The sequence below is a fragment of the Vanellus vanellus genome (assembly GCF_965231255.1).
Source record: "Vanellus vanellus genome assembly, chromosome: 28".
NCBI lineage: Eukaryota > Metazoa > Chordata > Aves > Charadriiformes > Charadriidae > Vanellus > Vanellus vanellus.
Genome location: NC_138933.1, coordinates 1,591,478 through 1,612,038, shown reverse-complemented (window position 1 = coordinate 1,612,038; position 20,561 = coordinate 1,591,478). Strand labels below are relative to the sequence as shown.

Here is a 20,561-nt window from a genome sequence, read left to right as displayed (position 1 = left end):
TTCCCCGCCTGCCCACCACTCGGCCCAAACGTCCCCGTGCCCCCAAAAGGCGGACCCTCAGCCTAAAAGCGGGGACCGGGGGCTTTTGTTGCCATAAAGAAGGGGGCAGTGAAGCGACGGGGCTCAGTTCTGGGCTGCGTGCCTGGCCAAGCGTTATTTATTACCTGGATAACTAGTGCTTCGAGTGGCTCTCGCTGCCCATGAGGGTCAAACCCCGGGTGCTTGGGTGCTGCAGGAGCCAGCGCCGCTGCTCAGGGCAGCCGGCACCCCGGGTTCACCTTCCTACGCCCCGGCATGGATCCGGATTTAAGAGGAGCTTGAAATAAGGGAAACGTAAGCTGGTTGCCGCTGCAGCACACCCAGTGTGTGCCAGCACCCGGCTGAAGGGCGGCTGCACGGCTCTGCGGGGAAGCGGGTCCCGGGGGGCTGCATGGGCACAGGTGAGGGGTCTCGGGGCTCCATGCGGGCCCAGGCTGGAGGTCCTGGAGGGTGGTTTGCTTGGGAAAAGGGACCTCTGGGTCCTGTCCTGGGGAAGGATGGAGCTCAAAAGCTGCCTCCTCTCTGACCATCCCCGCTCCGGAGGGCGACTGGGCTGTCGGCAGCTGGGGATGGAGCCCACGAGCACCCCAGGTTTGGATTCCAGCCCGGCACCCGGAGCTCCTGTCAACCCTCCGGCAGCGTGGAGATGCTTCCCCACGCCGAGCCTTGGTTTGTCCTCCTGCAACCCAGGAATACAGCGGAGTGGGGAAGTTAATGTTACCGAGGGGGTGACGGGGTGGACAGGGGACGCTGGCAGCAAGGGGAAAGCGTTCCTGCCAGCCTGACAAGCAGCTCTGTGCTTTACTCATTAAGTCAATCCCGTTAACATGGCAACCAACTTCCATTTTAATTTGCACGGCTGCGTTCCGCCACGTGCTGCAAGATCAAGATCTCAGGGAAGATCAAAGAGGCAAAAAAAAAAAAAAAAAAAAAAAAGAAAGAAAGAAAGAAAGAAAGGAAAAAAAAAGAGAAAAGAGCTGCTTAAGCCACAGACCTGCTCCCTGGCAGAGCCAGAGCCCGGCCCAGGGCAGGGGCTCAGCACGTCGGAGCACAGCACGACCGAAGCCGGGGTCCGGGCAGCCGAGGACGAGGGGCTGGGCAGGGGGTCGGGGGCCCGGGACCACAGGGGCTGGGGTATCTCAGCTGGATATGTCCCCAGCATCCTCCTCCCTCGGACATCACCACCCCACTGGGGAAGGAAATCACCCCAGTGCCAAAAAAGCAAGCAGGTCCAAGGGGGCAGCTGGGACCTCACCCCCACCCCGGCACCTCCTGCCTTAACATCTCTTCCCCCTTTTCTTCTTTTTCTCCTCGCTCTCCGCCTCTTTGGCCGCTCTCTTCTCCTCCTTCAGCTCCTTGTACCTCCACTTGGGAGGCTGCAGCAGGTTCTTGTCCCCTCTGCTCTGCCTCCGCTCCTTCGAGCGGCCGGGTGGGAAGGAAGCTTTGCTCACTTTGATTTTCGGGACGGGTTCTCCGGGGAAGACGCTGTTCCCGCACCGCAGCCGCAGAGGCAGGAAGCTCAGGAGGCCACCGGCTGGCCGGCACGGCGGCAGGAGCCGGATCTCTGACATGGCTTGGCCGTTGCAAGAGGATGCACCAGTGCCGGGGCATGAGGTACGTTCTGGCTCAGCATCTGGATCCGGCATGTGCTGCCCGAGGATCTCCGGCACGGACAGCCTGTGCTTGCCCACCTCAGGTGGGCTGTCGGGGCAGACGGTTTGGCAAGCGGTGGCCACGAAGGGGCTGGCGAGGGAGGTGGTCATCCTCACCATGTGGTCCATCACGCCATCCTCCTCGGGATCGTGGGGAAAGTTGAAGGTGAACATTGATCGGATCTTGTCTGACAGCCTCTTGCCCCTGGTTTTGGGGCTCAGGGCCTTGGCCACCAGCTCGGCCAGGGCCGGCCATTCGGGTCGGTACTGGGTGCCGAACTGCTCTGCCCGCGGGCGCTGCAGGAGGCTCCTGATCCGCACGGTTGTCTCGAAGCGGCCGGTGAAGGCTGCCCACTCCCTGGCCGTCTTCCCCTTGACTGGATCCACTGCTTGGAGGTCTGCTCCTGGAGACACCGGGATGTGGAGAGCATCACTACAGCATCCCACCCCGGGGCAAAGGATCCAAGCACAGGGTGAGCAGCAATACCACCCCTTCCCAAAAAATCCCAGAAAATCCCCTGGGAGGTGCAAGGTCCTGCACGTGCGTCGGGGCAATCCCGAGCACAACTCCAGGCTGGGTGGAGAACGGATGGAGAGCAGCCCTGAGGAGAAGGCCCTGGGGGTGCTGATGGATGAGAAGCTCAACGTGAGCCGGCAGTGTGCGATCGCAGCCCAAAGGCCAACCACATCCCAGGCTGCATCCCTGGCAGCGTGGCCAGCAGGGCGAGGGGGGGATTGTGCCCCTCTGCTGCGCTCTGGGGAGACCCCCCTGCAGTGCCGCCTCCAGCTCGGGGGGTCCCCACAGCAGAAGGCCCCGGAGCTGTTGGAGCGGGGCCAGAGGAGGCCCCGGAGCTGCTGGGAGGGCTGGAGCCCCTCTGCTGGGAGGACAGGCTGGGAGAGGTGGGGGGGTCAGCCTGGAGAAGAGAAGGCTCCGGGGAGACCTCCGAGCCCCTTCCAGTGCCTAAAGGGGCTCCAGGAGAGCTGGGGGGGGACTCTGGGTCAGGGAGGGGAGCCGTGGGATGAGGGGGAATGGTTTGACACTGGAAGAGGGGAGATTTAGGTGAGATATTGGGGAGAAATTGTTGGCTGTGCGGGTGCTGAGCCCCTGGCGCAGGGTGCCCCGAGAAGCTGTGACTGCCCCATCCCTGGAGGTGTCCAAGGCCGGGTTGGACGGGGCTTGGAGCAAGCTGGGCTGGGGGGAGGTGTCCCTGCCCAGGGCAAGTGGGGTGGAAGTGAATGGTCTTTAAAGTTCCTTCGCAGCCCAAACCATTCTGTGATTCGATGATTCTACGCTCACCAGCCAGGAGCAGGGCGGCCACGCAGTCCTGCCGCCCCTGCACTGCAGCCTTCATCAGCGCCGTCAGGCCTCGGGGGTCCCGCTTGTCCACCTCGAGCCCAGGGTAGTAGTTGAGGAGGTAGTTGACGATGGTGATGTGTCCTTAACAGCCAAGAGAAGCTGCGTTAGAGTTTCGACAGTTAACAAGTGGTAACCGCCGATGCCTGTTGGAGAAAAAATATTTCGCAACTGCATCTCATGAGGACAAAAATGCAGAAACTCGGAGGGATCAGGACTGAAAATGTTTGGGTTTATTTTGTTTTGGGTTTGGCTGGGCAGGGAACAGCACTGGCGCACCAGCTGCTTCAGCAGAGAATGCAGGAAAGAGTCCAAAAAAGAAAAACAAATCATCAATTCCAGCAAGGATAAAGTAGGGATAAAAGGTGATCCCCACTTTGAGACCCTCCTCCTTCCTCCCGTGGATAATCGGGGCAGAGGGAGTCGGACTCTGTCATAGTGAGAAAAACCATCGTGACCAGAGATTTGGTCCTTACACGTGGCCTTTGCCAGCTGGGACATTGTGTGCAGATAAATCACTGCAGCTCACGGGGCTTTTCCGGAGCACACGGGGTGGCTCCGGCGCAACTCCGCTGCTTGATGCGACTGCTCAGGTGGGACGTGTTGCAAGACAACATTGCTGTAGGAATCTCCATTTTTGCATCACCTGCCCAGTTTTAAAACCGAGCTAAGATAAACCATACATTTAGATGGGGAGGGTCACACCACTTGGGACCTTCAGCTTTCCCGATGGCTCATAGGAGCCCCTCTGCTGGGAGGACAGGCTGGGAGAGGTTCAGCCTGGAGAAGAGAAGGCTCCGGGGAGACCTCCGAGCCCCTTCCAGTGCCTAAAGGGGCTCCAGGAGAGCTGTGGGGGGACTCAATCAGGGAGGGGAGCCATGGGACGAGGGGGAATGGTTTGACACCGAAAGAGGGGAGATTGAGGTGAGATATTGGGGAGAAATTGTTGGCTGTGCGGGTGGTGAGCCCCTGGCGCAGGTTGCCCCGAGAAGCTGTGGCTGCCCCATCCCTGGAGGTGTTCAAGGCCAGGTTGGACGGGGCTTGGGGCAACCTGGGCTGGGGGGAGGTGTCCCTACCCAAGGCAGGATGGTCTTGAAGGTCCCTTCCAACCCAAACCATTCTGTGATTCTGTGATTGTAGGGATTTTGAGGGGAAGCACAGGGGGTCACATCGCTTCTCCATGGGTCTTGCAGGGGCTGCCCCATGCTGAGGCTGAGCACGGTGCTTACCTGCCTGGGCAGCCATCATGAGGGCCGTGTTCCCGTCCTTGTCCTGCTGGTTGATGTTTATGTAGGGGCACTTCTGCAGCAGGGGCACAATGTCCACGAAGCCCTTGTAGCAGGCGACCATCAGCCCATTCTGGAGAGGGGGCAGCACTCAGTGCCGGGGCCGGCACTGCGCCGTCCTCCCCGCTGCGGTGCTCCCCGTGGACCCCCCTACTTCTCCCCCTGACCCCAAACCAGACAGGCTCAGGATGGGAGGACAGACAAGGTTCTGCTCCAAGGACTGGATCAATCCCAGGAGACCCACCCCTTGTCAAAGCCATCCCACCTTGGATTCTCCCTCCTCCTCCACCTGCTTTAGCAACTACCACCCTTCAGATTTGCCTGTTCCCAGGAAATCCTCTTTCTGCTCCGCAGGGTGCCCCCCCAGCCACTCACCCTCCCGTTGATATCCAGCTCCCTGGCCTCACTCCGGGTCACCCCCTGCTCCAGCCTCTCCCGCAGCAACTTGGCATCATTCCTGGCACAGCACTGGTAGAGGCTGAGGTCCCCGGCACCACCAGCCCCCAGGGAGGGCTCGTAGCAAGGGTAGACGGAGTCATCGGAGAAGATGCTGCTGGTGTCCGAGGGCTCCGACTCATCCTCCTCCTCCTCCTCCTCGTAGTGCAGCTCCGGGTTGGAGGCATCCAGGCTGGAAGCGAGGGCTGCCGCATGTTCTCCTCCACCGCAGGCATCTGTCATCCGGCCCGGCCCGGGGGGGGGGAGCCCAGCTTGGCCCCGAGCCCTGCCTGGGGCCAGGAGCCTCTCCCGGGAGGACGAGGGGACACTCCGGACTGTTCACTCCCCCCTGTGTAGACACAGAGTGGGCGTGGGAACCCTGTGGGCTCTGACATCCCTCATCCCGCCGGGAAGCCTCGGCTGGCTCCCAGCCACCGGGACAGCCTATGGGTCCAGTTTCCATCCTCTGCCCTGTGCAAACTCTCGCACCGGGGTTTGGGTGCTGCGAAACCCCTGGTGGGGAGCAGCTCCCCACGGCACCGTCTCCGGCTCAGAGCGCGGAAAACCGGGAGTCACCTGGGGACTTTGAAAGGTCCCATGAATGCCCCATGGTCGAGGTGTTGGAACCAGCTGGGTGGGGAGATTGGGAATGTCTCCGGGGCGGTAGGGATGCCGATCGGGGGACTGAACGCAGCTGGGCTGCCATGCCAAGCGCCAGCAGGAAGGACACATCTCCATCCCTCCCCGTGGCACGCGGCCGGGATCGGAGCCCTCCCCACGGTGCTCTCCCCACTGAAGCGGTGCACGTCAAAGCAGCGGCAAAGACCTTTCCCAGTAGCAGAACCAGAGCAGTGTACAGAGAGAAGGGTTAAAGCCGGCACCTTACGACCAAGCAGTGGCAGAGGAGAGGCCGGAGCAGCTCCCGGCTCCCCGAGGAGCCCCTTAAACCGCGTGACTCAGGGCAACCCACAGCCCTGGTACAGGAGCTCTGGGGCAGGGACGGACGGGCTGCAGCCTGGCAGCAGAAATTAAACCGTTTTGCTTCTAAGCGGAAGCCAACCATTAATTGATTGGTACTGTGAAAGGAAGAAAGCCTTTGCAATTCCATTAAAGTGTCCCCACCCCTCTTAGACGTCCCATCTGGGGATGAGGGATGCTCTTCTCGCCGTACCCTGAGCTTACCTGGGGCTGCTCAGACTTTCCCCACGGGTTCCTCTTCGGCTGAGCAGCATCACGGCTCCAACCAGGCAGGAAAACTTTGCAAGAAGACAGCGGAAAATCACTCCTACTCTTTGCAGTGAGAAAGAGATTTCTGCTCTGGCTCTGAGGTGGCCTTCGGGCACCAAAGCTGTGACAACCTGCACGTTGACATGGGCTCAGCTAGCCAAGATAATTTAAACTGTTGCTTAAAATGGCTCCATTCATCCTGAGCAGGATCAGAGCTGCTTGGGCAGGATTTAGCATCTTTAGCTGAGGAGCTGCTGGGAGTCCTGGGCTGTATTTTTATACCTGTCTCACCTCGGTAAGACGCTGCTGCCTGAGCAGTCCCCATCAGCTCAGCCAAAACGCCCCCAAATTCCCTTCCAGTTCCCGTTATACGCAAGTGAATTTCCTCATCGGATAAACCTAGGGAACTGCTGCTTCCGGCCAAGGGCACAGCTACCCGTAACTGTGCAGGTGCGTTAAATAAACTCTGCGACCCCACCTTGAGAGGTGCCTTGGAGCCTCCAGCCCACCTCCTCCGAGCACGTGATGCCCAAACCCTCTGGGCCACCGGCGAGCTCAGGGCAGCCTTAGCCAGGAGCTCCAAAACCAGTTTCCTGAATTCCATGTGAAACCTGACTGGTCTCTTATCTTTATCTTTAAGAGAGGGGTTTTTTTGGGTTTTTTTTTTTGGTTGGTTGCTTTTTACATGTTTTCCGAGGTACAGGGGCCAGCTGTCCTGTGGGATCTGGGAAAGGGCACTTTTAGTCCCCGGATCAGCTATTTTCATGGCAAAAAGGCATGAGTTTGGTCCCAAAGCAGATCGTGGGAGGCCACATTCTCCATTTAAAGCAGCCGTTAAGGCAGAGTCCCAAAGGTCACTTTGCTTCCATCCTTGAACATGGAAATATGGAGCAGATGAAGGATCCCAGCTGTTTCTTCTGTGCTGGGCGCATCCTGCCGGGAGGCGTGAGCTGAGGATGCTGATGCTGAACGCTGTGGAGCCGGAGCTGGGCTCTGTGCCTTCAGTGTTCTCCCAAACCCTGGTGTCGCCTCGGTCATGTCCATCCCTGCCAGGGGCCAGGACCCGCTCCGAGCGCTTTGGCACCGCGTGTAGCCGGGCTGCAAGCCCCCTCCGCTCTGCTCCGCTTGGGAAAGCCCCCGAAGCCGGTGGCCGCTGCAGGAGAACCTCTGCAGCGCCGGATCCTCAGTTGCAGCACCAAGAACCAACCCCGGCCCTTCATTTTGGGGGCTGAGCCCTCTGCTCCCGCTGCATCAGCGGGACGGCATGGCCAGCACGGTGTCACGCCGGTGTGACGCCTCCTGCCCCATAGCCATCCTCCCGCGCTGCCTTATCTCGGGAGAGGACCGGGAGCAGATTTAGGGCTTAGGGAGTTATCTGGGGAGCTCCGTGCCGTAATCTGCCGCCTGCCGCAAGCAGGAGGCTCTGAGCCAGTTGCGTAAGGACGAGCTCCGGGATGCCACGGGCACAGCCCGCCCGTCCTCGCCCGTTTGCCGGTGCCTTCGGTGGCGATGGGGTTTTCCCCCAGCGCCGGGCGGTCCCGTTCGCTGCACCGCAGCCTCGGGGCGGTCGGGCCACGGAGGGGACAGGCTGGATGGCACCGGGGGTTATTTCTCGCAGAGCTTTTTGCTGCTGGTGGGGTTTTGCAAAGCCTCCGGCTGCCACAAGGGGATGCCGGAGGCCGCGGGAGGAGACTGCGCCGCGGCCGCCCGGTGGTGTCCCGGCTCTGGTGGCCGCCTCCGGCGCTCCCGGGTCCAACCACCGGACTGGACACGCTCCTGCGGCTGCTGAGAAGGCAGAGGGCAGGCTGGGCTTAGGTCTTATAATTTTTGTTATTTATTTATTTATTTATTTATTTATTTATTTATTTATTATGGGTGGTATTGATTTTTTTAAGAAGTTTGTACGTAGACGTCTCAGCATCCTCCCAGATGCCATCGCATCCTTCCAGATGTGAAGGCCTCCTCCCAGATGTCATAACATCCTTCCGGATCTGATGGCATCCTCCCAGCCATCATGGCCTCCTCCCAGACGTCGCAGCATCCTTCCAGATGTGACGGCATCCTCCCAGCCATCATGGCCTCCTCCCAGACGTCACAGCATCCTTCCAGATGTGATGGCATATTCTCAGATGCCATGGCATCCTCTCAGATGTCATAACATCCTTCCAGATCTGATGGCATCCTACCAGCCATTATGGCCTCCTCCCAGACATCACAGCATCCTTCCAGATGTGACGGCATCCTTCCAGCCATCATGGCCTCCTCCCAGACATCACAGCATCCTTCCAGATGTGATGGCATATTCTCAGATGCCATGGCATCCTCTCAGATGTCATAACATCCTTCCGGATCTGATGGCATCCTCCCAGCCATTATGGACTCCTCCCAGACGTCACAGCATCCTTCCAGATATGATGGCATCCTCCCAGCCATCATGGCCTCCTCCCAGACGTCACAGCATCCTTCCAGATGTGATGGCATCCTTCCAGCCATCATGGCCTCCTCCCAGACGTCACAGCATCCTTCCAGATGTGACAGCATCCTCCCAGCCATCGTGGCATCCTCCCACACGTCATTGCATCCTCCCAGATCTCATAGCATCTTCCCAGATGTGACGGCATCCTCCCAGCCATCGTGGCATCCTCCCACACGTCATTGCATCCTCCCAGATCTCATAGCATCTTCCCAGATGTGACGGCATCCTCCCAGCCATCGTGGCATCCTCCCATATGTGATGACATCCTCTCAGGTTTCACCGTACATACCTCAGCCTCACTGCCTGGGAAGCTGTCCCTTAAGGACATCCTGGACAGAGGGAGAGGGTGAGGCACAGCTTGGAGGTAAATAACCCAGCTGACACGTGGAAACGGTCACGGGGAGAAGGATGCCCCTGCCCAGCGCACCAGAGCCGGCTGCTTCGCCGCGGGAATGCTCTGCTGGGAGCGGCTCCTCCAGCAGCAGAGCATCGCCCACTCTCCTGGTGAACCTACACACACTAAATCACAGCTGACGCTCAGGAGCATCCGCGCAGGTGGCGGGGCCGGGAAAGGGCCGGAGGACAGCTCTGATCTTTCACCCCTTGCCCAGGGTCCGGCTGGGAGCGCCGAGCCTGGTGGTCTGGCCCAGGTCACTCATCCCTCACTGCCTGGTCATCTCCATCACAAAACCAGGGCGCAATAACTCAGCATGGAAGGGAAGTGGAGGGCGTTGATTTAAACCGGTGGACGGGCTCTCCTAACCCTGGCCCTCCTTGCCGCGGTCAGGGCCGGGTCACTGCCGAGTGCAGCTCCTGCCCTGTGCGCAGGAGAGGGCTGCGGGGACCCAGTGACGCGCTTCGCAGCACGGCCACATCCAGCCCCGCTGCCTCCGTGCTTGGGTGATGCCCAGGGAAGGAGCTGAGCAGCAGGGAAAGGACCGGGTGCCGCCGCCGCTGTCTGCGGGAGGGTGAGGAGGTGTCTGGTGTGTCACCATCCTGCTCCCAACCTGGTTGTAAATCAGCGACGGGTGTCACCGTACGAGATGACAAGGCCAGCCCTTTGCAGAGGGCCGGCAGCCCGTGCGAACCTGGGGTCAAGCCATGATTTACACCGCCGTGGCTGTGTGAGCGTGGCGGCCGTGCCGGCAGGCGGCTGTTACCGCTGCGGTTCCCGCTGCGGTTCCCGCGGACGCAGCAAAACCTGGTGCACCCAGGAGCTGGCTGGGGCTTGGTGGGGGGCGGCAGCAGGGTTTGCGTGGGAAGTGTGATCCGAGGGTTTCTCTACCGCGGTGCCAAATTCCATCCTCTGCCTTCCCCGCCGGCCACGTGGCCGGAGACCAAACCATCCGCCTTCACGGCTGCCTGAATCCCTTTTCCGTATCCAAAACGCTGCGGAGGGGAGATTGCCTCCCGCGGCGGGTCCTGCCGTGCCGAGGGGCAGAAGAATGTCCCCCCCTGCCACCGGCGAGGACAAAGCAGTCCGTGCATCCGTCACGCTCTGCTGACCACCTCGGGGAGCTGCTGCCCGCGGGGCTCGGGGCGGCGGGGACAATATCCCCTTGTCTTGTGTCTGCCTGGTACAGTGCCAGGACGTCCCGGGAGGTGACACACGTTGAGCGGGGGAGCAGCACGCCTGCCCGCTCCAGCACGTGCTTGAAACCGGGGGATTTTACTGGGATTTACCTTGAATGCACGTTAAGACCATAAACCGCCTTACCCACGGCTGCGGGCAGGCTCTCCGGCGGGGGTGTTATCTCCTGCCTCCCGGTCCAAAGCGAGCAGGCAGCGCTATGGCAGGCAGGTTAACAAGGGTTGCAAGGAAAAGTTATCTAAAAAAAAGACAAAATAAAATGGAAATGTGGATTCTGTTCCCTTATTTTACACAGAGTTTCACAAAGCCGGTACAGGCAGAGGGGGACCCAGCCCCGGCACAGCCCGGCTTTCCTGCCGGAAAAGGCAATTAAGGACTTCGCCGCGTTTGCTATAAGCGATTTCTTTCTCCTTTCTGCTCCCGTAACAGCAGCATCAGGTCAAAGGGTTTTTAAGAAGTTTTTGCACTACAGTTCTGCCATTTGCCTTTTTTTTTTTTTTTTTTTTTGCGGAGTCCAGCTTGAGGCCGGCACCATTAACAGCCCCAGCCCAAACCAGAGAAGAGCCGCTGGGTGGAGGGTGGCCGTGGACAGCGGTGTGCAGGATTGGGCCCCGGGGACCGGGTTGTCACACCGGCCCCGCGTGCTGCCAGGCACGGCTCCGCAGCGCTGCAAACCCCGCGCAAGTCTCAACACGCGGGGGCTTGGCGAGATGCTCCGGCAACGGCCGCGGCTCCCCGAAACCGCATTCTCCCCCCCCCCCTTCCCCACCCCATCCTTTTTAATTTAGGACCTTAGGGTTAAAAAAAATAAATAAATGCCAAGAGAGAGGCTTTTCTGATTAAATTACAGCTGGCCAGCGCCGGAGCCGGAGATCAATTTCAATTTCTCCTTTTTTTTTTTTTTTTTTTTTTTTTCCAGAGGGAGGGAAGTGCCGGGGACGGCACAGAAACGGGGAGGGGGGAGAAAATCAGACTTGCTAATTCCCCGGCTGTAATTATACCTAAAGAGAGACGGTGCCGCATGAGGTCCCTGGTGTGCAAGGGGTAATTTAGGGTTTCTTTGCGAGGCCTCTATGAAATTTGGAAGGAGAGGGTCTTCCCCCCCCCCACCCCCCATTCCCCCCCCCCCCTCCGGTAATTGTATTTCTGGTGCCGCAGATGGTGCTGGCTCCGGATCCTGGCTATAAAGAAGATGGATCGTGGCGCGCGGAGGGAGGCGAGGTGACGGCATCGCGCTCTCGCCTTCATGATGAGCGTTATCCATCAGACCCTTTACAAGGCAGCGGGAGCCGGGACAATACGGAATTGCCCGGCAGGTAAAGGCCACCACATCCAGTGGCCGGTGGCCCTGTCCCCAACCGGTGGCCCTGCCTCCGCCCGGGTTTATTTCCAGCCCGTCTTCTTGATTTTTTGCCGTATCCCTCAGCTTTTCCGCGTCTCCATTAAAAGCGCCTCTTCGGCAGGAGCGAGGTGCAGGTAAGGGCGCCGGAGCACCGTGGTGTCACAGAGACTCCCAGCGTTCGCCTGATATTCAGGATATTTTTTGAAACCTTCATCTTGGAAGACCCTTTAGGTTCCGGGTGTCTGGAAGGGGGCTGAGGAGGAGCCTGGCCATCGGGGCTGAAAAGAAAAGCCCCGAAACGAGCCCAAGCGCAGCAGTGAAGTTCCCATGAGTTGGTGGTGACCATGAATGAAGTAATCGATTTTTTTTTTTTTTTTTTTTTTTTTTAATGCTGGCGGCGGGGAAAACGGCTGTGTCATTTGCAGTTATTTCCCCCTATTTATAAAACATCGTTTCTTATGCAGCTGCTTGGATATCTCCTGGCAGGACGAGCGTGCACAGCCGTCCTCGCACACCCATCCTCTTCCTCACGCCGGGTCCCTCCCCGCCGAATGCAGCTGCTGCTGCTCGCGAAGGGTTTTCCAGCGGTTCCGTGGGATCCTCAGCTGGGGGAAAAAGCAACTCTTGGGGCCGAGAAAAAAAAAAAACAAACAACAACAACAAAAAAAAACCCCTCCCCACCTCCAAGGTGCTTAACCCAGCCGCGCCGAGGTTTCCCGTTTTTGGAGCCCAGGGAGAACCAGGGGCCAGAGGAAACCTAATAACTGCCCTGGGGCGGCCGAGCGCGGGGAGCTAAAAGAGGAGTCGGGTCCCTGGCTATGTAAATAAATGTCAAGTTATCTGATCAGGCAGGCAATAAATAGAAAGAAGAGAGCACGGTGATGGGAACCGCATCCGCCCGGAGCGTCATTGAGTGGCCGGGAAAGGTGGGATGCCCCGAGCCCAGGGAAGGGCCGCTCAGGAGGGACCGGGGATGGAAGCGGGTTTGGTGATTTACAAGATGTGACAAAGGCCGGCTGAAAATGATGGATAGGAGGTGGGTAATGCCGCTCCCCAGCTGGGCTCCGTCGGTGTTAGCGGAGGGGAGAGGACGTCCCCAGCTATTTATCATCTTTCCCCAGGCCCCTGTAGGACCGCGAACCCCCAGTGTCCAGCACACGCCGGGTGGATTAACCCTTTCCGAGGATGCCCTGGGGGTAAGGCTCTGCCGCCCGGATCGTGGCTACAGCGGGAGGACGCGGTTTTGCTTTTCTTCCCTCTTTCTGCCCCAAAGCACCCGCCGACGGGTGGGATGCTGCTGCTCCGGAGGAAGCAGGCAGGGGCTGGGTGGGCTGGTTCCCAGATGGAAAACAGTGTCTTTCCCTTTTTCCAGGTTTTTTACCTGTGCCCCGGGGTGCAGCGGAGGAAGTGCCAGCGGGCAGGCAGGGGGTGGGCAGCACCGGGCAGGCTGAGGTCGGCAGCTCATCACAGTAGTGAGGGTGAAGAGCTCCAGCATCGCGTGTGCGGGGGGGGGGAAGGCAATGGGGAGGGAAAACCGCCGACGGCAGCCGGAGCCGCAGGGAACCCCCCCTGGACCCCAGGCGTTGCCGATGCCTCCCGCAGCTCCTCGGCCAGCGTTGCCTTATTAGATTTGGCAAAATATTACGGGAGTGTTTGGAAGGTTAATTAACACAAGGCATGGCAGCCTGGGAACCTGGCGTCGCCGATGGGTTAGCCCTGGGCCAGCCGAGTTCAGGCTGTCGAGCCGAAATCAAACCTGCCCCATTACGACGTGCCCGGGACCACCCGCTGCCTTTTTACAGCTGCGCCGTCTCCTCTGCGCAGGATTAGACCCGGCACCGTCCCGTCCCTCCTGCTGCTGACTGGGCAGCGTCAGAGCACGCAACCCTTGGAGCATCCCCGATACGATGCTTCCCGGTGACCCTGGCCCTATAAGTACCGGGCGTATAGGGGACCTTGCTTCACCCGTGGGGAAACTGAGGCACGAAGCAGCGAGGGGAGGGGAGCTGCGCTGACGCTCCTGCCCGTACCCTCCCCGTGCTGCTCTTCACCAGCAAGAAGCCACCTCGTCCCCTTGCCCGGGTGCTGCTTCTCACCCCGTGTGAGCCCCCAGGGTCTCGCAAACCCAGAAAGAGCTCCTTACGGCGCGCTTTGGGCAGGACAAAGAGGTTTTCCTTCAATGCTGCATTTAGTGGCAAAACCTGCGCCTGGCAGCTCGGTGGTGACGGGGTCTCCTTTAGCGTCACCGCACGGGAGCAGCCGTGGTGGGAGATGCTGGGTGCCATCCCCAGCCCGGGGATGGAGGAACTGAGGGGCGAATAAAGCTGAACCGGAGCCGAGGGGCCGGTTGGGGCCGCGATACCGAATCTCCACGGCTATTTAGCCCCCCGCAAGCCCCGTCTGTGTGTCGGGGTACAGCCCCGCAGCCGGTAACCCGACGCTCCCATTCCTGTCATGTTTTACACGGCCGGGCATGTGGTTATATTTTGTTTTGCCAACCTTTGCTTTCCCCAAAGGAGGGAATGAAAGGGCCAGTGTGCCGCCAATTTATTGTGCCTCCCGAGAGCCCCACGGCTGCCGAAAAAGCAGATGCCTTCTGCTTAATCTGGCCTGTTGCTATGTAAACCTCCTTCCCGCTTTGATGTCCCCTATAAATACTCCATGTGTTTCCAATAAACTGGCATTTTTATCACTGGAGCTGTTAAAGGCAGATCTGTGTCAGATTTGTCCCTGGGCTCGGCCGGGGGTTCGCTGGGGATAACCTCACCGCCCTCCTAAAGGGGCTCATTGTATCTGGGACCGGGGGTCCGGGGCTGGGGGGGGACGAGGGGACGGGGCTGCCGCAGCCGTGGCACCTCTCCCGGCTCCGGCACAACGCTCCGGGGGAACGGGATGCTGGACCCTGGGCTGGGACCACCACGGCCCCGGGGACCCTCAGGGCTTTCCCTACTGGACTCGGGCTCCTCCTGGCAGCTCGGCCTCTCCCAAAATGCTGCTCTCCCGGGTCGTTTTGAAGTGCTTCTCACAGCCGGGATCCTTGGGGGGTGATCCCCGGCATCTCTCTCTTTTTTTTTTTTTTTTTCTTTTTTTTCTTCTTTTTCCCCAACCCCTAATTTTGTAGCTTAAATGATGCAACAGCCAAAGGGCGGGCAGGAAACGCAACCCGGCGTCCTTCCACGAGGAGCAGCCCGGAAGCAAGGAGCTCCCTTCTTCTTGTTAATAGTCTTTCATGTATTATTCATGTATTATTCACGTATTATGTTCATGCGTAGGGCGAAACCCACCTCACCTGCTCACAAGCACCTTCTTCATCTCCCCGTGGTTCCCCCCTGCCCTTTCCCCAATATAAAGCTCTCTGATTATCATCGTTGCCCAAGGATGGAGCACAACCCTCTCCCCCCCCGCCCCGGCTCGGGGCACCTCCTCCATCATGTTCACGGGTCAGTCCCCGTCCCCCGCAGCGGGTGCCGCTTCTGGCGGTGCCGCTGGGCAGGATGCGAAGCTTTGGGGTGCTCAGCCCTACCAGGGGGGGTCCCCGGGGGCGCTGGGTTTGCGCTGGAGCTTCAGCCCCGCTCCTCTCTACGGGTGGACATGGCCTGAGGTGTCTGCAGAGGGGCGAGTGAGTCCCCGCGTCCTGGGACATTTGGGGACAAGGTCTGGGTGTGATCTGGTGCATTAACAGTCTGTGACAGCGCTGAGATGGGCGATATTTCGGAGGGGCGTTGGACACGGGCAAGGCTGCTGCGGGTCTGGGTTTTCCCGAAAGCTCTGCGTGTCGGGCGTGAGCGTCACCGTATGTTGTCACTGTGCAAAAGAGACCCTGGTGGGGCAGGGGGCTCCGTTTTAAACCTCGCCGCCCTCGGAAGCTCCTGCAGGGATGGGGTTTGTGCTGTGGCTGCCTTTGGGATGGCAACTCCGTCTCATTCCCCCCCCCCAGCGAGCCGCAGCATCCTCCCCTTGCCATTGCATCCTCCACGGGGGCTTCTGCCCCTTCCTCTGCCGGGAGGTGAAGCTCTGGCATGGGCTGGTCGCGCTCCTGCAGCTCCAGCATCTCCGTCCTGAAGCTCCACCACGCGCACAGGGCACTTGGGCGGACCCTCTCCATCAAAGCCCAGCAGCAACTGGGTTACCAGCTGTGGGACTGGGCAACCAAAAGTCTCTGCCCCGTTGGGAAACTGGGGGAGGGGTTGTTTGTGGTGTGGGTTTTTTTTTTGTTTTGTTTTGTTTTGTTTTGTTTTGTTTTTAAATCCCTATTTTGGCCTGAAATGTGGTGTCAGAAGCCTGGCTGATATATGCTGCAAAAAAAGGGGTCGGCAGCGCTGGTATTCTTTATTTTGACAGGGCAATGAAAGTGTTATGTAGTCGTGACGCCTCCCTGCTGCTCCACCCCCCCCCTCGGCCTTTATCAACCTGAAAGAGCCCAGGATCCTATTTATAACCTAACCTGAATTGTGCAAGGCCTGGGGAAGGGGCCACAAAGAGCAGTGATTTATGAACGCGGAAAAAACAATGCAGACCCTCCACGTTCTCCCCCGGTCCGGAGGGGGACACCCCTTCACCCAGCCCCAGCATGGCAGGGGGGGGTGGGGGGGGGAGGTCGAAACGCCCCTGTTTGCTTCGCCCAAGGTGAAAGCAGCCCCCTGTGCTTGCTTTTGGGTTTGAGATGGGAAACCAGAGCTTCCTGGAGCCTCCCCCCCCACCCACCAGGCACTATAGCTGCTATACGGACCGAGCGATCTGTCCTGTCCCTTTAGGGTTCGCAGCTTCAGGGGTGGGTTGCGTCAAACATCCCGAGGTTTGTACCCCGAGTTCCCTCCTGGTGCTCTTGGGCAAAGATGCTCACCTCGAGATATCCACGAGCGTCTTTCTAAAATTATTGAATGGGTTTAAAATGAATTACTTTGATGCAAAGCGCTTTCTGCTCGCGCGTCAGGAGCGCTGACAGATTGCAAAGCCCCTCGTTACGGCACCGGGGGGGGGGGAAGAAGGGGAGGGACGACAGCAAAGCTTGTCTCTCCAAGGTCAAACCACTTCCATTCCTCGCCTTTGCCTTTCTAATAACGCTGTCAATGAGCGTCGCCATGGGCAGCTTCAGGGGGAAAGGCAACTTGCCGCCCAGCCTGGCTCCGTGCGTGGGCGTGCGTGGACCTCCACGGCAGCGCCTCGGGGGTGGATTTGGGGTGGCCGGGCGCCTCCATGGCCCCGGTTAAACGCCTGATACCGCCGTCATGGTTAAACGCCTGATATCGCCGTCATCAGCGGCAATTAAGCTTTTCGGTATCTTTTTTACAGCTGTGAGCCGTTCAGAGAGGAGCGTCCGGGTTGTCCCTTGCTGCGGTGGCTCTGCGGGGGGTTCCCGGTGCCGCCTGCCCTCCCGCACCCCAACACTCTGTTCACTCCGTTTGCCCTTTTCCCCCTTTTTTTCGGATAGAAACCGGGGAGCAGCCAGGGCAGGGGTGGTGACGCCGGTGCCATCGATGGGCCTCTCGCCCCTTGCGCGTATATCAGGTTATTGCTGATGACATCTGAATTTGGCATTTGGAATACCTCCCTTCTGAGTTGTGACACGTTGATGGTTGAAGCAACCCAGCAGGGTTTTGACTTTCCCTGCCTAATTACTGCCAGATTGCTCGGCCCCGGCCCCGTGCTCCCCGGGGAGGTGGTTGCGCGCGTGGGGAACCGCGCAGGGGCAGGCTGGGCTGCCCAGGCTCTCCTGGGCTCGGGAAAACTCACCCCCATCCCAGCTTCCCCCCGACCAGGCTCTGCTGAGAAAGATGCACCACCAAAATGAGTTTAATTATTAGTTTAATTTCCAGTGCAAAAGCGTCTGGAAGTTGAGCTGGGCGGCACTACGTGTTTCATTAAGGATGCTCTACCGGCTGGTGGAGATCTCCTCCATCTCCTCATCTCTGACCATCAGCCAGGGGTTGATGTGAGGGTACCACCCTCCACCGGTGTCGGTCCCTGCTCCCGGCACAACCCCCACGCTGTACTTTCACGCTGAAGAGCTTAACGAGGGTGTTTCTTCTATCTTAACTAATTTATTCTTGTATACACGGAGGTCAGCCAGGGTGCAGGGCACTGCAACCAGAGTGAGAAAAGCTCTTGACAACGGAGATCTTGCTCTGCTTTCCGTCAAGCGTCAGCCCCGCTGCCATCAGCGTTTCCCTTTGGTGTCGGAGCCGAGTCGCCAGCCAGGGACATGGCCACCTCCCTGCGGCTGGCGCGGATTCACCGGGGAATGATGCTGGGGACCGGCTGCCTGCGTGTGCCACGGTCACGTTACAGGGAGGTTTGGTCTTCCCTGTGCCAGCAGAGCCACGGGAGAGGACAGGACCCGGTTCTGCGCGCCCATCCGGTGCCGTGGCTGGTGGAGATATTGGCTTCTGGGCTGCGGTGAGCCACGGCACCGGCAGGACTGCCCGGAGCAGGGAGAAGGGGGAAATAATAGCAAAGAGATTTTTACGAGGCAGCTGCTTGCAGGGGCTTGTTGTGGGAAAAGCAGATCCAGGTGCTGCACTCAACCAAGCATGAAAAATAGCAGAGGGGAAAGGCTGCGGGGAAGGGAGAGAGCCGCAGCGTGCGCCGCGGTCACATCGCTTTTACTGTACAGGGCAGAGCAAGAAGGTCATCTGCTGTCCCCAGATATTGGGCACGGGAGGAGTCAAAGTGGCCGGAGATGAAGGATGCGGCCGGCTGGATGGGAGACCGTGGGGATGCGGAGAAGCGATGGAGCCGCTGGGGCACGGCCGCTCCGTGCCGGCCGAGCTGCCCCGGCACGTTCCTCCCTCCCCCCTTTGCACATTCGTATGAAGGGGCTTTTGACCCCACTCGCCCTTCGTTGCCCGGTGGAGGGAAGAGATGCCTGAGGTCCTGCATCTGCCTTCTGGCGGTGGCTGGGTTCCTGCCGCATGGAGCAGGCACGCGGCTTCTCCTCCCTCTGACCCCTTTGGTTTGAGGAGCTGGTATGGAACTGTATTGGATGGAAAATGCCACCGTCCCGGGTGTCAGACCAGCGATCAATCACCTCCTCAGCCCTCTTCTGCCTCCACCACAGCCTCAATTTAGAATAAAAGCTTCTTTTCGCCGGGTCCGTGAGCAAGAAGGACCAAATCCGCACTTGCATAAGCCTGAAAATAGTCATACAATTGGTGCTTTGTCCCAAATTCAAGCAACAGCAGTACTGGCATAAATCCACCCTAGACCCATGGCTTTCTTCCTCCAAAACTGAGTCAATTTTGAGGCCCAAAGACGTAGAATCTTCAGATTTAGGACTTTCTTCATCAAAATACTCTTCTTCTTTCCTGGTTTCTGGAGGTCAGTTGACACATCCATGATGTGTTTGAAGTCCTGCTACCTAACCAAAAGTCTTGCAGAAAGTCAAGAGGTTCCTCAACAGAGACATTCAAAATGTCTGTAACAACACCCGCCCAGAGTTCATGTTTCATTGTGCGTTGATTTATCATCCCTTGAGTTAATTATTGACCTTAGCTTTGCCTTGGTCAATATTTACCTCCCTGGGTCAATAAATCTTGACGTTCACCTCAACAGAAGTCGATATCTCCTTAGTGTTTATCTATTCCTTCTGTTGCTAATTTTGCTGAAAGCTTTTATTTATTCTTATAAAGCGTGCTCGCTTGGCGCAAGGCCCGCTTGGAGAGGAGCAACCTTTGTGTATCCATTGCGGACAAAGTCTTTGCTTCTCTCCGATGGCTCACGTGGGACATCATGGACACAAACCACGGGTGGCATCACTCCAGCCAAGGCAGGACACTGCTTTCTTCCATCTGGCTGATGAGATCTGGCCAATTTTCAGTCATCGGCAACGCTGGGTTTTCTGATGGGGCTGACGGCTTTGCTGGGACCACAGCTGGGCTGCTGAGAAGACCACGTGTTCCTGACATCCAGGCTTGGAGCTGGTCAAATATTGGGGCAGGAGGAAGAAGAATTACAGCTTGTCCTCAAATGTTTATGGAAAGGTAGTCCAGCTCTTCAGGATGTCATCCCTGCTCTGCTGCTTGGTCCTTGAGCTTCACAGGCGTCGTGTGGGTGCCGTTCTCGTGATCCCACTCCTAACGGGGGAGACCTGTCTGTGATAGGGATGGACAAAAGAGTCGTGATTTTAAAGATGCTGTTTCCGTGGTCTGAATAAACCTCTCCTCTGAGTGCAGCAGCACTGGGGGCCTAAATCCTTCCCCGCTCCTGTCTGTGGAGGTGGGAGCACCCCATCGTGCCCTCAGCGTTGGCCACTGCAGGGGTCCAGGGGTTGTCCCAGGTGATGTTTCTGCCCCAAGAGCCTGCCCTTCCCTTCTTTCCATTAAATGGAACTAGCTTAATTGCTGACATGTCTATATGCCCCTGTCCTCTCTCCTTTTGATTAGCCCCATGACAAAGATTAATTGGAGTTTCTGCAGGAGGCTGCGGGCACGGGGAAGGTGCGAGAAGCACTTTTGATGCGGGTACGAGTGGGTTACGTACAGAGCCTGGAGCCTGAATGTCTCCTGTGTGCTCCAGCTGTGCCGTGGCCGAGCGTCCTGGCCACCATCATGTTTCTTAGCAGAAAAACCCGCAGACCCATGGAGGCACAAAACATGACCTGGAATGCTCCTGGGAATCCTTCTTCCCCCAGACACCGACACAGGTGGGTGCAGCTGCTCTCCAGCCAATGCTCACCCATGGCAGCGTCGCGTGGGCAGCTCTGGTCCTTCGGTTCAGAAGCAGAACCACCTCCCCATCGACTTTTGCACCAATTTTCTGCCAGCCCAGCCCAAATCCCAGCCCTCTTTTAGCCAGAGTGGGTACTGAGGAAGACCCCGGTTGGGATGAGATTTCTGTTTCTTCTGTAGTGTTGAGCGGTGGTAGGGATGGGAATGGGGTCTTCCCATCCTGAGGGCTGGTGGTGGGACACATCGGCTGGAGATGGCTGCTGCCTCCTGGACAGGCAGTTTCGTGGATTCCCCTCTCTTATCCCTAATGCCATCTATAGAGTCTGGGCTCCTGGGTTTGGGGCCAGCTCTGACAAATGCTGGATTCTGTAGCATTGGATACGGCCAGAAGATTTTGTCTTACAATCATCTGACTTGGGAATAAATCTCCGCTCCTTACCTCTTGTTGCATGTCCCCTTGCCCACCAGGACCCCCCGACATAATCCCTAATCT

General features: G+C 58.5%; 1 protein-coding gene across 1 annotated transcript; it reads right to left on the bottom strand.

Annotated features, from left to right (window-relative positions):
- Nucleotides 1–1,316: 1,316 nt before the first annotated feature.
- On the bottom strand, nucleotides 1,317–5,009 carry ANKRD33 (ankyrin repeat domain 33; the record flags this gene model as incomplete). Its single annotated transcript, XM_082496481.1, has 4 exons — nucleotides 1,317–2,095; nucleotides 2,989–3,129; nucleotides 4,275–4,404; nucleotides 4,707–5,009. The coding sequence occupies 4 exons, from the start codon at nucleotides 5,007–5,009 to the stop codon at nucleotides 1,317–1,319; spliced, it is 1,353 nt and encodes a 450-aa protein (XP_082352607.1).
- Nucleotides 5,010–20,561: the final 15,552 nt, after the last annotated feature.